At 48.1% G+C, this 14,135-nt stretch overlaps 1 protein-coding gene across 9 annotated transcripts in view; it reads right to left on the bottom strand.

Annotated features, from left to right (window-relative positions):
• Positions 1 to 14,135, bottom strand: part of CUX1 (cut like homeobox 1) — a 426,690-nt gene that overhangs the window by 411,707 nt on the left and 848 nt on the right. The window contains exon 1 of one of the 9 annotated variants that reach the window (XM_064166476.1): positions 13,362 to 13,575. The exons of 7 other annotated variants lie outside the window; for them this stretch is intronic. In XM_064166476.1, coding sequence (XP_064022546.1) covers positions 13,362 to 13,364 — 3 coding nt within the window. In that variant the 5' untranslated portion in view covers positions 13,365 to 13,575. Of the gene's footprint in view, positions 1 to 13,323; positions 13,576 to 14,135 lie in introns of those variants that run through there. One more of the 9 variants, XM_064166474.1, reaches the window with a different exon arrangement.

The following is a 14,135-nucleotide window of genomic DNA, read 5'->3' as shown; positions in this document are numbered from 1 at the left end:
AAACAGACACACACACGCACCTCCAGAAAACTGTTTTGCTCCTACACAACTTCAGGGGATTTTCCCCAATTGGAGTTTTTCCACTTGTAGCACTCCACTGAAAGAAGGAGCTGAAAATTTTCCACTTCCCAGGTCCTGCTAATCACTTAACCCAAGAAAGGGAAAAGCAACATCTCTGTGGTTCCATCAGCACCAGAACCCAGCGTCAGTCAGGAGCAGCAACTACAGAGAAGGGCAGCGAGATGCCCAGCAGAGCTCCTCCGTTCCCCTGCGCACACTTCCCTCTCGCTGCTCTCCTCCCCGGGCTGGGTGTCAGGAGCGGACTCCGACGTTTGACAAAAAAGGGATGCGGCAGCTTGCCCACCAGCCGCGTCGTGTGCTGCCAAGTGAGAAACACAGCCTTGGAAGCGGGCCCGAGATTCCAGCCAGGACAGCCAGGCTCCCAGCATCGCACGAGTGACATAACCGAGCGTGGTGGGGAGAGGCTGGAGGGGACGTGGGAAGTTCTTGCATGAAATAACTCTGTGGGGCATGCAAAGGAGCTGTTTTCAGTACCCAGCAAGACAACTTAATCATTTAGGATTACCAAGAAATAACTGCAGGGTTGTGGTTTTTTTTCCCCTTCTGATTTTTCTTTTTTAAGTAAGTCTAACTGCAAAATCCCCTCAGCTTGAATCTGAATTTTAGGACAGTTTTCCTTTCCTGGGAATGCATTTCTTGTTTTCTTCAGCAGACACTGCCAAGCAACGCAGCAATCGGCTTTCGGAGCATTCGGCAGAACGAGGCTCACCCCAGGTCTAGTTCACAACTCTGGATTCCTACAACACCGAAGAAGAAAGTTTACAGGGTAGAAAAGACAGGAATCATCTTGTTAATCCGTTCAGTAGCCAGCACAACAACAGTGTGAACACCACGCGTAGACAAATACTCAATTTGTCTTCAGACAGTTTTGAGAAGACAGGCATTTTATCAGTGTATCTGTTAACACCTTCCTTCAGAAAATATGCTTCTCCTGCCAGCAAACAAACACCACAACAACGTGTCCTAGCTGTAAAACCAGAGAGAGAAATAATCAGGATCAGCTTCAGAGTGCTGCAATAAAATAACAATCATCAAATGCTGCAACGTGCAGCTAATGCTCCAGCCCTGTGCCTGCAAACCTGCCTTCACCTCCAGTAGTCTGCAACAGCCACGGGCACATCACACAGAGATTCTCTCCGGTTCTGCCACTGAACAACCACCAAAGAAACCTGATGGCTGTGCACCCCGGTTGGAAGGGGAAAACACAAAGGCTGTGATCCAAATAGGCAAGCTGGCTGCAACCTGGGGAAGGAAATGGGAGCGCAATGCAGAGATGTTGCCACTTCTCCAGACCCTTCTCAAGTCAAGGAGCACACAACTGACCAATTCACTAACTGAAAGCACAGGCAAAGGCAAAATCCTCTTCTTGCCATTTAACTTTACCTACCAGCTTCTCCATTTCAGAACCAGGAGTGCAGGAGGAGAAACCTGAACCAGCATGGGAGCACTATTGAGTGAGGCTTCCAAGATCCTGGAAAAATTTTTAGTGTGTTCCATAAACTGCAGTTCTAATTAAGGATTAAATTAGGAGACTAAACACCTCTTTATTTGAGGGCAGGGAGGCTGAAATCTTTCTGTACTAACGCTGAGCTATATCATCTGATATTTTTGCTTTGACCAACATATAAAACCTGTCAGCTTCGCTCAGTTTACACTGGGTTCTAATTAAGTTTAACCAGAATCTGAATGATCTAATTACTTAACATCTTCTAGCACAAACTACTTGGGACATCTGGCTGAGCAAGTGGGAGTGGAAGAAATAAAATGACTCTTCTGTATCCCAGCTCAGGACCCCTCAGCACAGCTCTCCCACCTGACAGGCTCATTTTTCCATCCCGACTGAAACTGGCCCTGCAAGAACAAATCACCCAGCAGTTCAAAGAGAGTAGCCAGGTGGAGAAAACCTCTGTGAGTGCCACAGACAGGATGACAGGACTCTGAAGCAGTTTTTCCTTTGGCTTCCTTCTTCATCAGGTGGAACCCCCCAGATCATTCTCTTGCATCTCTGGGGCTCCTTCTCACACTGTTCTTCAGAGACTGAAGCACGGAGGATCACCATGAGCACTAAAACTGATGCCTGCTCGGCTGCATCAGTGCCAGCAGGAAGCTCCCACACCTGCAGCCCTGAAAGATTTTAAAGTTTATAACCATCAAGACAGCGTAAGGGAGCAGGTTTTGGGAAAGCCAAGGAAAACTCCACTGTGGTACTGTGAAGTCATTCACACTGAGAGCACCAGGCTTCAACGGGAAACAAGCAGCCACAGGAGCTGAAGGGTCCCTTTTGGCCACAAAGCACTTTGCTTAAATGGTTCCCACAACGTCAGCCTTGGTCAGAGCCTTCCCGTGGCCTGGCCACCTGCCAGGGTGATACCATGCTACATACCTGAGCACTGTTCAAAGAGAAGGGTGCCTGAAACACAGGAAGCTGCTATCGTGACCCATATTGTGCAGACACATTCACACTTTGATCTCTTCTCCTTGCAGCCACAGCTCACTGTACCCACCAGATAAACCTGGCATGGACAAAGAAGAAACCAAACCTACAAGTTCTGGTTACAAATCCAGTTAAAGCTGATGGCTTCTGCCTTTACTTTTCCGTGAGGAGCAGATGGAAAGCAGCAATAACCATCTGCGTAAAGCAGCAGTTACGTGTGAAGCACAAGAATTCCACCAAAATACACTAGCAAGGCCATCTCGGCGTCCCTCTAACTGCCTACTGCCCATGACCTTCTTCAAAGATCTCAAACCAAACCCACTGGTGAAAGATCCCTTGGCACCTTTGAGAGCAGCACAGTTCAGTTCAGCTTTGGATCCTGGGGAAGTTCCAGTTTGGGAACAAAGTTCTGTCTCATGTGGGTGTGCTCCTCACCTCTCCTGACCTGCTAGGTAGAGCATCCAGCTTCTATGCTCCACCACAGAATTGATTAGCAGGAAAACTAAACCATTCCTCTACAAGCAAAGCAGCAAATGTTTTGGAACCCTTCAAGATCAAAGCTATGCTATTAACAAAATTGTATTTTTATATTCCTTGCAGATGAAGAATCCAATTAAAATATTGCAGTGACCTTTCAGCAGGGAACTAACTACTGGCATAGGGAGAAGCAAGCATCTGAGCAGGGTTCCAGTGAAAATGAGAGAGGTATCAAAAGACACTGAGTTGTTTTACTTCAGTCACCAGGGTGGTAAAGGATGGCCTAATTCAATGAAAAGATCTGAAAGGCTTTTATTAGGTCTCCAAACTAGTGTAACTGACAGCTAAACAAACAACCTGTCAGGCCTTAAGTCAGTATTTATAAAGTAAATTTATAATGAAGAGCTGACAATCAAGAAACCCTACAAAGAGGCTGCTGCCAACCCTCAACTTCTCCTGTAAAAACCCCTAGCTATAGAACGAGCATTTCTTACCACTGAAATTAACTCCCTGATTTGTTGGTAAAATGATGGCAAGAAACAAAGAGGGCACAGAACCACTGCAATTCATGGCCATGACACCGAGAGGAGAAAGAGAGAAGGAGCAAGGGATGCCCCAAAACAAGAGGAGCTGAGTTTTTTTCACACCAGCCACGGTGCTAGTTCACCACTTGCCATTTAATCCATCTGCACAAAACCAAAATTGACTTGGAAAATGCCAGTCAATGAATATATCCAACATTTCCTGAAATAAGAAGCTTCCACGTTTGCTCATGCACTCCAAAAGGAAGCCTCCAATATCACCCCCGCCTGCTACCATCACCTTTCACCAGCAAGAACCTCAAAGGCTATCAGGAGTTGCATTGCCCATGAGACCAGAGACATAACAACCTTTGGCACAGCAGGCAGCAGCCAAGCACAGAAAGCACCTTTCGCAGCACGGAGTGCCTGAGCAGAGCATGCTTCAGACCCAAACTCTTTCCAGCGCAGCTCCCTGGCAGGGAAGCTCATTTCAAAGAGGTGGCAGGTCCGAGAGCTCCGGGGCACAGCGACCACTTCCTAACATTCCTACAACTATCTGAGCTACCACCACATTCTTCTAAGACCAGTTCAAGCAGGTTTTCACAGCTTCAGTGTTAGCTTTTAAGTCCTATTTAGAGGACAGAAAATCCCAGATAGTGACATTAAGTTTTACTTAGCTTGGCACACTAAAGAACTAACTTAGGATACGCCAGGACATCTCAGATGCTAACGAGTTTGAATTTATCTCAAACAACCTGATCACAGCTGTTTTAAGCCTTCGTGCTGTATTTAACATACCACCAAAAAGGAAAAGCCCCCACGGTTCTAGTCACGCGAGCCGATGGCAAAGGAGCACAGCAGAGGACTCCAAACAGGAAAGGAGCATCAGGTACCACACAGAAAAAAGCAGCTTTACAAAACAACCTCCCAGCTGTGCGACTGGCCAAAGCTGTCTGCACATACCTAAAAAGCCCGAAACTAGCTCCTCCTCACGAGGAAACAGCAAACAATGTTTTACAATTAAAACAGCACGAATTTGTAAGGCAATTTCATGTGAGCCAAAGCCTGATCTAAACCAGGGAAATGATCCCCAGTCCAGTGGGGTTTAAGGACCATCAGGGACACAGAAGGCACCCAGAGTCTGGCAGGACAAGGCTTGCACCAGAAAAGCTTTCTTTGTTAGGGAAATAAACTCTCACCGACCTTATCTTGCCTCCTTACTGTCTGCTTCATCACGCACCTAATGCTGCTGCCGCCCTGTGAAGCAAGAGCGCAGCAGCCCCCCCGACTTTACCCCTACAAAGCAGCACCGACTGACTTTGGAAAGGAATGAAAAGAGCCATCCCGAGTTTCAGCAGTAATTAGGAGCATAAAGAGTGTTTGCTCGAGAACGCAGGCAGGGTGTTGTGAGCAGCAGCGGGGAGATGAGCTGAAGACACAATATTAGCAGGCTGGCTTTGTCTAACGTCCCAAAAACTTTAATAGCAGGACTCTATGCCAATGAAAACGTGCAGAAACCTCTAAGGAAAAGAAAAGGAGAGCTCCTGAGAGAGCCAGGACAGAGCTGGGAGAAGGGAAAAGCAGGGTAGTCACAGCCTTTTTAGTTTGTAATGTATCAAACCCTCACGTAAGACACTACAGAGGTGTCTCCACAGAAAATCAATTGCAAGACAGCTGGCTCCTTGTTTTTAAATGTTTAATATCATCCCATCTCCACAATTAGTATTAGAAGAGCAGCCACGCTCATACCAGACATACCACAGCCAAGCTGAGCACTATCAATGTTAACAGGCATACGCAAAAGTTGCAACAGAAGAAGTGATGCGTCGCCTGCAGACAAAATTAACCAGATCATGTTTCCAATCACAAGCAAAGGCTACGTTTTATTTCTGCCTGAAAATTAAGCAAACATCTTTAACTGATAACATGACACAAATTTATTCTGACGTGCACACGCAATAAAACGTCTAAATACCCAATAAAACTGAAATGGAAAATAATTACAGACAAAACACAAGTCTACGTTTTATTGAGGCTTTCTGACAGCATTTGTATTTCATATCGAAGAAACGACAAGGATTAAGTTGATCAGAAACAGGAGATAAAGGCAGAGTGAGAAGCCACTGGACCAGTACAGAGAGGTTCGCCCCTCCTCAAGTTAACCACGGCCCGGGTCAGAACAGGCAGCTCCTTCCCATCCAAGCTCGGTCGGAAGGCTGCCACTACGCATGTGTTCAAAATTAAGCACATGTGATAACGCTTTAGTGGGTCAGGGCCTTTGTGTTGTGCTAAACAGGGATAAAGCTCATTCACCTTTGCAAAGTTCACCCAGCCGAGCGCAGAGCCGCCCGCAGCAGCGGCGGGTGAGAGCTCAGCACCTCTCCAGCCTCATAGCTATGCAGGAAGCGCAGGCATGCGAAATGAGGAGCTGATCGATAGTTCTGATGGCACAAGCAGACATCTAAATCATAACCTCTACCCCTGCTGACAGCCTTAGCAGGCTATCAATACTTAGACTACAAAGCCTGAACAGTTTAGGTAAGAGATAAAAGTCGCTGCCAGAAAAAGTTTCAAGCTCCCTCATCGTGTTTGGAGAATAAAGGACTGCAGCCTTCAGATAGGAACCTAACACCTCACACAACCCGCTCCGAACACGGCCCTCTCTTTGGCCAGTCAGGGGGCTGCCAGTCCTCGTGGCTTGGGAAAAGCCTTGCTGCCAGCTGGGGATGCTCCTTCACCCGAGCTGGCCTGTGGTGTCTTCCTGAGACAGGGAGCTGCTTCACACCCAGGGCTGCAGCCAGCCAAGGGCTGCAGGCTCAAATGATGCAACCACAAACTGCCGAAGATTAATTTCCACATTTACACCACTGGGCACCTAGAATGTAAATTTCAAACAGCCTTTAACTTAGAGAAAAAGCTGAAGGGAAACCTGATCTGGCTCTCAAACAATTTACCAAAGAACACACAGGTAAAGTAAGGGTCTGTGTACGTATGAATGAGTAACTCCAGATAATAGCTTTATCTGCAGCAAACATTTTCTCCCAGTGATTCAGTACCAATCATCAACAATATTCTTTCAGGACACAGCTACTCAGCTCTGTTTCCACATTCATTTCTACAGGCACTGCTTCCAGCAACACGTCTGCAAAGCACTCAAGAGGAGCACATCCTCCGCTCAATCCATTTAAAAAGAAAGCTAACAAAGGTGCATAAGTTTTTTATCTACAGAACAGAAGTAGCAGCAATAAGGAATAGTAAGTGCTAGCTCACAGCCTTGCGTCTCAAAAGTGCTCTCAAAGAGCAGTAAGCAGCATTATCAATGTTTTCCAGACGGAGAACTGAGCTGGCAGAGGCCCGGTTACAGACTCAGAGGCTGGAGCAGACCCACAGCAGAGCAGAGGACAGACAACAGCTACTGCCACAGCAAGACTAGCTCCCAGCTCATTTCAAAGCCACTACTGCCCAGTAACCATGGCTCAAACTGCAGCCAAAGCAGCAGAAGGTACTGCCCATTAGTGCCAGTCTCCAGAAGCATTACTGCCCAAAGTATAGCTTTTTGATGCACGCCCTTCTTTTGTGCTCCTTAAGACAGATCAGCAAGACTGTGCCACACCAAACACCTTGCAGAGTACCAGAGAGCACGAGCAAGACTTCACTCATCAAATTTCCACCCATGTTTCATCATCTGTAGCCTCACAGATTAGTTTCTGTAGGAATAAGGCAGGGCACTGCCATGCAAAACACAAAACCAGAGATATATCTGGTCTGACTCTCTCTTTAAAGTCAAAAGCTACTAAATTGCCTTTCTTCCTCCCCAAGAACCACAGTGAGAACACTTCTGCTATCCCTGATATCTGAAAGTATCACCCATGTGGTTAAAAAGACAACAGCAACGTAAGTCCTATTTGTCATGGGGCAACACAAAAAGCCTGTCAGTGCTTGGAAGTCAAACCATCACCCTGCTATCTCTTGTACACATCTTGCTAGGATGTTTTCACAGGCAGAGCGTGGTGGCAAACCCCAGGCTATCCTTTCGCAGGGCTTCGGCAGTGCAGGTGAGCTGGATTTGATTGCAGCACCAGTGCCCAGCCTTCGCCGGGAGCCCCTCCACGCTGCCCAGCTGCGCTGCCCAATATTTATATAAATGCTAAAATAAGCTCTCCTCATCCCCACACTGCACTGCACTAAGAGTTCCATTTCCAAGTCTAAGGAGTTTCCTTAACTCCTTCCTTTCTTCACTCCCCTCTAACCCATCCAGGCCTTTAAACAGCATCATTTCCCCCTCTTCACTTGCTTTTATTTTTACATCCCTGCCACACCGCTGCCCTGAGCTTGTCCCTTGTGAGCTGCAAACAGAAGCCAAGGCTTCTCAGCCAGGAAAGCATCACAAGTGATTCAAGTTCCTTGTAGACACACTCAAACCTCTGAAAGCAATCCCAGAGTGACACAGTAACTCAGCAGCACAGGACCCTCTGATCTCCACAGCTTGAGGGGTACCTGAAGGGCTGCAGGAATCGTCCCTCAGCTGGGTCTCACCTGCATACACCTGTGCGATGCTCACCTGATCCTTCAGCAAAACAAAGGGCCCAGCCCCACTGTGAAATTTAGTCCCTCACCAATACTTAAACTCTCATATCACTCACAGAAGCCTTGTACTGGCACTGCCAGATGCTGTCACGTCCAAGTTTGCTTATTCACTAAGGTACATTTCAACACAAAAATTAGCAACAGGAGCTGCTCAGCTCTGATGTATGAACTGCGCTGAAAAAGCCTCAGAGACAGCCATGGCCTATATCTTCACATGCCTTAAAAAGCTCACAGCCAGAAACACAAAGGTATAGAAGAATTTAAAGCATCTCAATACGGCAGCTTCAGTATTTTTGTGCATCTGCTTTTGAGCTTTTCAAGGACAGTAATTTTTACTCTTTTGTCAGAGCAGATCACTGTGGGTCCGTGAACTCGAGCAGGAGGCAGACAAGCACCTCCCCAGATCCTGTCCTTCCAATTCATGAAAGGACAGCTGAACTCCAGCCCTCACAGAAACTTCCTTATTACCCCAACTGTCGACAGTGGCATTCAATTATTGCCAGGTAAGAGAGTGAGTTACCACCAAGGTAAAAAGGCCTTGGTCTGAAAGCCTGAAAGGCTCCAACTTCAAACCCAGGGCCACTGTCAATATCTGCACAGTGCCACCAGGCCATCTCCCAGCCTCAGCACCTTCACATGGGGAAACGATGTGACTCCTTCCAAATGCTTCACTCTGCGAGGCACAGAAGCCACCATGCACAGTACAGCAAGAACTGCTGTCTCTAGCCGGAGCCAGAACAGGAACAGGATCAAGTGGCTCTAGTACAAACTCCTCCCTGCCTGCTGCTGTTCCAGAGCTGCACCTTGTGCTGGACAACAGGCAGGACCACAGCCTACACCCAGCACCGGCGCACTCTGCATTCAATATTCAGCTCTCTCTCTGCTCTTCACAGGCCCAGCAATGGGCCCTCTGCATTTTCTTCACTGTAGCAGCAATTACTACCTTGTCAAAGCAGAGACAACAAAGACAAGCTGAAAACACGTCACAAACAGGTAGGATTCATCCTGGCTTTACTAACGCAAGGACATTAACTGTTCTGATCATGAGCTCTAACTTTCTGTCGTGTCTCTTGGTGAACTCAATACCACATCTACTACTCCGTGTGAGTACTCCTGTACAAGTCTCTTTGCCCTAGACTCCTTGCCTTCTGCTCACCACCCCATTTCAGCTTTCTCCCCCTCTGCTTCACATGCTCACCACTCCTGCATGCAGAGCTGGAACACCGTCGCTATATTCCCAACCCAAAAGAGATCATCTTTTCAACACCCTGCCCAAGAAGTGTACGAGGAACAACCAAGCAGAAAGATAAGCAACGAGTAAAACCTAACATGTGCAAGGGAAACCTGAACACGCAAGATGGAAATTTGCTACTCTGCTTCCATCAAAAGGACAAGTCAGTGAGCACTGCCTGCTGGTGTCTCGAAAAACACTAAGCATGCACATATGTGTCTGCTCTCCAGTCACTAAATAAACCGCCTTCCTTCTCAGCCTCAGTGTGAGCAAACAAACTCTGGATGATGCATTTTTCTACATCCACTCTTTGCATTACAGCTCAGCTTGGAAACAAGGAAAAATTGTTTGCTGGAATTCCGGCCCACGTGCCCCTTCTGCCGCAGCAAACACTTCACCCATTACTATCTGGTACAGTTAGACGTGGCCCAGGGGTGCCAGCTTTCCTCAAACATCTCCCAGCCATCGCCACACTCCAACCCTCTCACTGCTGCACTTCCCAGGACACCAGCCAGCTAACCACAAACTTGGCACAAGAGCAGCGTGATTGACACACGCACAGATTCTGCCCCGTTTCAGAGGGGCACTACTCCTTTGAGGAAAGAAGGATAGAAAATGTTTCAGAAAGGTCCTTCCAAGGAACAGGACTCAAGGAATAACATTCAAGGAATCCTATGAAAGCCAAGTTCTCAAGCCAGAAGTACATCAAGGGCCTTTCTTCGAGGATGTAGTGTGTGTTAGATGTCCAGGGACAACATAGCAAAGAGCCAAAGCTTCCTGCTGCAGGGAAGTAGCAACTTTCAGAGTATACAGACTGAGCATACCTCAGCTTTTACACACACACCCCCCCCCCAGTCTCCTGTATTGCATCTTCCTGCAGAGCTACCAAGCTGCTTTCACCCCACATCTCTGATCAGTTGGAAGGAACAGAAACATATTTACAGCAGCCAGAGACTCTTTTCTTGCTGCACATTAAGCTGCCACTATTAAGAGTGAAGCACTGCCTACTGTCAGGACATAAACTGCAAGTTCTACAGCGACCTGCACGGCTAAACAAAACCAAACACTGGGACATGAGCGCTGATTCCACCTCTGCTGGAGTATATTAGCTCCTTCACCTAAAGCAAACCAGCTTGTGCTCTGGTACAGATAGAGCCCGCTAAGAGATGCCAACAACCCCACCTGGTTCCAATTCAATAATAGAAGCACTTTGGTATTTAAAAGCTTCTCATTGCTGCTTAGTTCCTCCAGATTTTGTTACAAATTTTATAATGCTGTAAGATCAATGGTTTACATTAACCAATTAGTCACAGCATGCACACAACTAGTACCCCATCCTTACATTGACCATTTATGATGCAATACCAGGATGAGATTTTATGAGAGAAACACTTGAGCAAGATCTGCCTTTAGATTTTTGTTCCCTGTCCCGACAGTAACAAGCTATGGCCTCCTACTCACAAGCATTGAGAAACTGCACTTTGTACCAGTGTGTGCCTGCCCTTAAAAGCTAAGCTGACATTTTGAGCCGTCTTTATTGTCAAATTACCTCAGCAGATAGTTTGTTAACTTTTCAAATGGTATTAACTTCTCCCATTCATCCTGCAGATTCCACTTAGATCCGAGAGCCAAGCTGGACTTCCTCACAGGCACTGCTGGTCAGAAAAGGTTTGGCAGGGCTAGGTCTCTCCTTTAGTACAGATCAACAGACACAGATACTCAGAAAGATTAAGCACAACCTCAAGAGGACTGCATGTCAGACCCACAGGAACATGAGGCTCGTGTTCCTTCTCCAGAAGGTTGTTTTTTGTGGTGAAGGTGATAGTGACGCCACAAACAACAACCTCCAGACAAGACCAAAGAGCAGGTAACCTTTGTGCTGCTGCACAGCAGCCTGACTCAGAGCACAACTCACCCCAGACAGAAGACGCAGTTTTAACTGGGGGGCAACAGCACTTCAACTCACATTCACTGCCCCAAACACTCACTGTTTGCGAGACCACTTCTCTCTACGTGCTCCCTCGCCCTCAGCTGGCAACCACAGATCCATCTTCTGCTCCATGACAAACTGAAGCAGAAATGCCACCCTAACCTCCATCGTTTCTCTAAGAGCTGGAACAGCCCTTCCTGGAGAAAAGGGTTAATACTCAGCCTTCCAGGGAGAGTCTCAAGCAAAGAGCCACGTTTGATACCTGTAGAAAACTGCCGGGTTTGCATCTCATATTCCATTTGTGAACAGACCTTTTTGTTCTTTAATCCAAGTTCTGAATTATTTAATCCTGCCTCCAACTGCTGAAATCTCTCTTCCTGCAAACAAGAGCTTATTTGGCTAGAGGAAATAAATAATTAAAAGAGTCAGCCCCTCAAGTGTTCCTGGCTCTGTTTTTAATTAATATTGATAAAAACTCGAGAAACCCGCTGCTTAATATCACACAGCAGGTCGAAGCTCATCAACAGTTAAAAGTCTTTTAACAGAAGGCAGAAGAGGAAGTTGCGAGCAGGCAGGGTGCATGTCGCTGGCTGCCACGGGACTGCACAGCCTCAGCTCCTCGCAACTTTCTGATGCAGAAGAGAGACAGCTTCAAAGCCACCTAGACCCAGACGTACGTGAGCTGGCATTTACGGGGCACGGCTGTAACTGTGTCAAGTATAAATCCTTCAGGTTCGTTGGGTTTTTTTTCCCCCCTGGAACAGAGTAAGGGAAGCGCAGACAAAAGCGTTTTGCTTTTCACTAATTCCACCCTGGAAATATATTAGTAGAAATGAATGATGGGGGAGGGAGGGATGGACAGTGGTGAGGCTGAACTTCATGCTCAGTAAGGATAGTTTTTATAGCATATTGCTTCATCTGCAAGTGGGAGTAAATGTTACACTACCTCTTCGTGCAGATGGGTGGATAAAAAATAAACATAAACCGGCTAATTTGAAACCAATTAACTATTCAGCAGATAGACGAAGGTGCTCTCCACAGCTCTGGTCACTCTGGGACTCTCCACAGGCAGCCTGCCTGCCAAGTTAATAAACTCTGTGCTGCACCCACTGCCAAAAAAGCGAGCAGCTCAACCGGCGACACAGATAAATAACCCCCAGTCCCCAAAAGCAGGCGATGAAGATTGTTCAAACAACTTGAAGCCGGCGCTACCAGAAGGCTTCAAAGGAGCACCCACAAGCTGCTCAAGTCAGACTGTCACCTTCAGTCTGCAAAAACAAGATTAAGCTTTGCACAGCTATACTCCACAACAGGTTTTACAGTGTGCACAGAAATTGTGATAAAAGTAAGCTATTTTTTACTTAAAAAAAAATAAGAGAACAATCTATCAAAATGCCATTTGGCTGCATTCGTTGCGTTTTAGAATTTAATTTCCATGATAGATACTTTAGTGTAATATGTTTTAATCAATAAGCATTTCTGAAGGCTTTATTTTTAAGGGCAGCGTCTGGACTCCTTCCCTGTTAAATCTCACGCCACGGCAGTGACGTGCAGAGCGTTTATTTTCCTATGCTAAGCAAGAACAACCACACATACGCAGAGGCAAAAGCAAAAGTCGACAATTAAAGATGTCAGACCTTGTTTAACTACATCTTAATTTAATCCATTTTATTTTATACAGCCCCACATCTGGATCTCATTTGCTCTATTCCTGTAGGTATTCTGGGTCGCTATTAAGAACCCTTTTAACTTAGCAAAGTTCAGCCAAGTCTACCTTAATCCAAAGCCTTTAAAAGAAACAATAAAACCCGAAAAGGGGAGGGTGGGGGAGAAAGAAAAGCCTAAACCAAAACACTCCTTTACCCCACCTCCTAATGCACCTGAAAGTCAGCAGGCACCAGCCTCACACCGCACACCCTGCGCAGCACTTCCCGTTTTAGGGGTTGCTGGGTTGGTTTTATTTACAGTACCGCTCCCACCAGCTCACCCCCTGCAAGCCCCGCCGAGGAGGGGGAGGGCGACGAGTCCCGCTCCCCGCGCCCCCCCGGCCGCATCCCCTCACCTCCAGCGGGGCTGCGGCTCTGCCCAGCATCAACGCACCATGTCTCTGCTTGCCGCAGGGCTCCGGCCGGGCACCGCCGAGCCCGCCTCGGGAGGGGGCCAAGGGTGGGCAGCCGGCGGCTTTCGAGCCAATTTATTTAAACGGGAGGCACCGGAGGGTTTCAAGAGGCAGGGCAGCGCTTTCCTGCACCAATCAACTGGGAGAAGCACGCATGTTGCAATCCCCTTCAGCGGCGGGAGCAGCACCAATTCATCCTTTGACAACCTCTTTCCCCCCCTCCCCAACCCGCCCAGGCCTTATCTATAGCCCAGCAATTCTATTAAATACTGCATCTGCAGTTTCCTCAGGGCACGCACCCAACGGTGAAGGGAAGCTGGTTTGCGAGGACTTTCCCTCGGAGGAAACAAGACTTCTAGGCTGTCGTGAGCCAGCACAGTACAGCATCAACATTCCGCTCATCTGTCAGATGCTGGGCGGCAGGAGAGGCTGGAGCCGGTGAATTATGTAAGCGTGCCCTCCCGCAGCCGCCGCCGGCCATGGGCCGCCGGGCCGGGCGCCTCCGCGCCTAGCCGGCCCCGCATCGGCCCCCCGTGCCAGGCGGGGGCCTCCCCGCTGGGCGCTGCCCCCCGCGCTGGGCGCTGCCCCTGTCCTCCCGCACACCCCCTCCCGGGGCCGAGTGAGGCCGGGCGCTCGCCCCCTTCCCTCCTCGGGGGACCTCGCAGCGGCTCCATCCTCGTCCCCCCTCCCCGCCTGCGGCAGCTGCCCACCACCACCACCACCTCCCCGGCGCGGTGCCAGCGGACCGGCGGGAG

This window comes from Pogoniulus pusillus, chromosome 27, assembly GCF_015220805.1.
Source record: "Pogoniulus pusillus isolate bPogPus1 chromosome 27, bPogPus1.pri, whole genome shotgun sequence".
NCBI lineage: Eukaryota > Metazoa > Chordata > Aves > Piciformes > Lybiidae > Pogoniulus > Pogoniulus pusillus.
The sequence above is the reverse complement of the archived record's forward strand: the minus strand, read 5'-3'. Positions and strand labels throughout refer to the sequence as shown.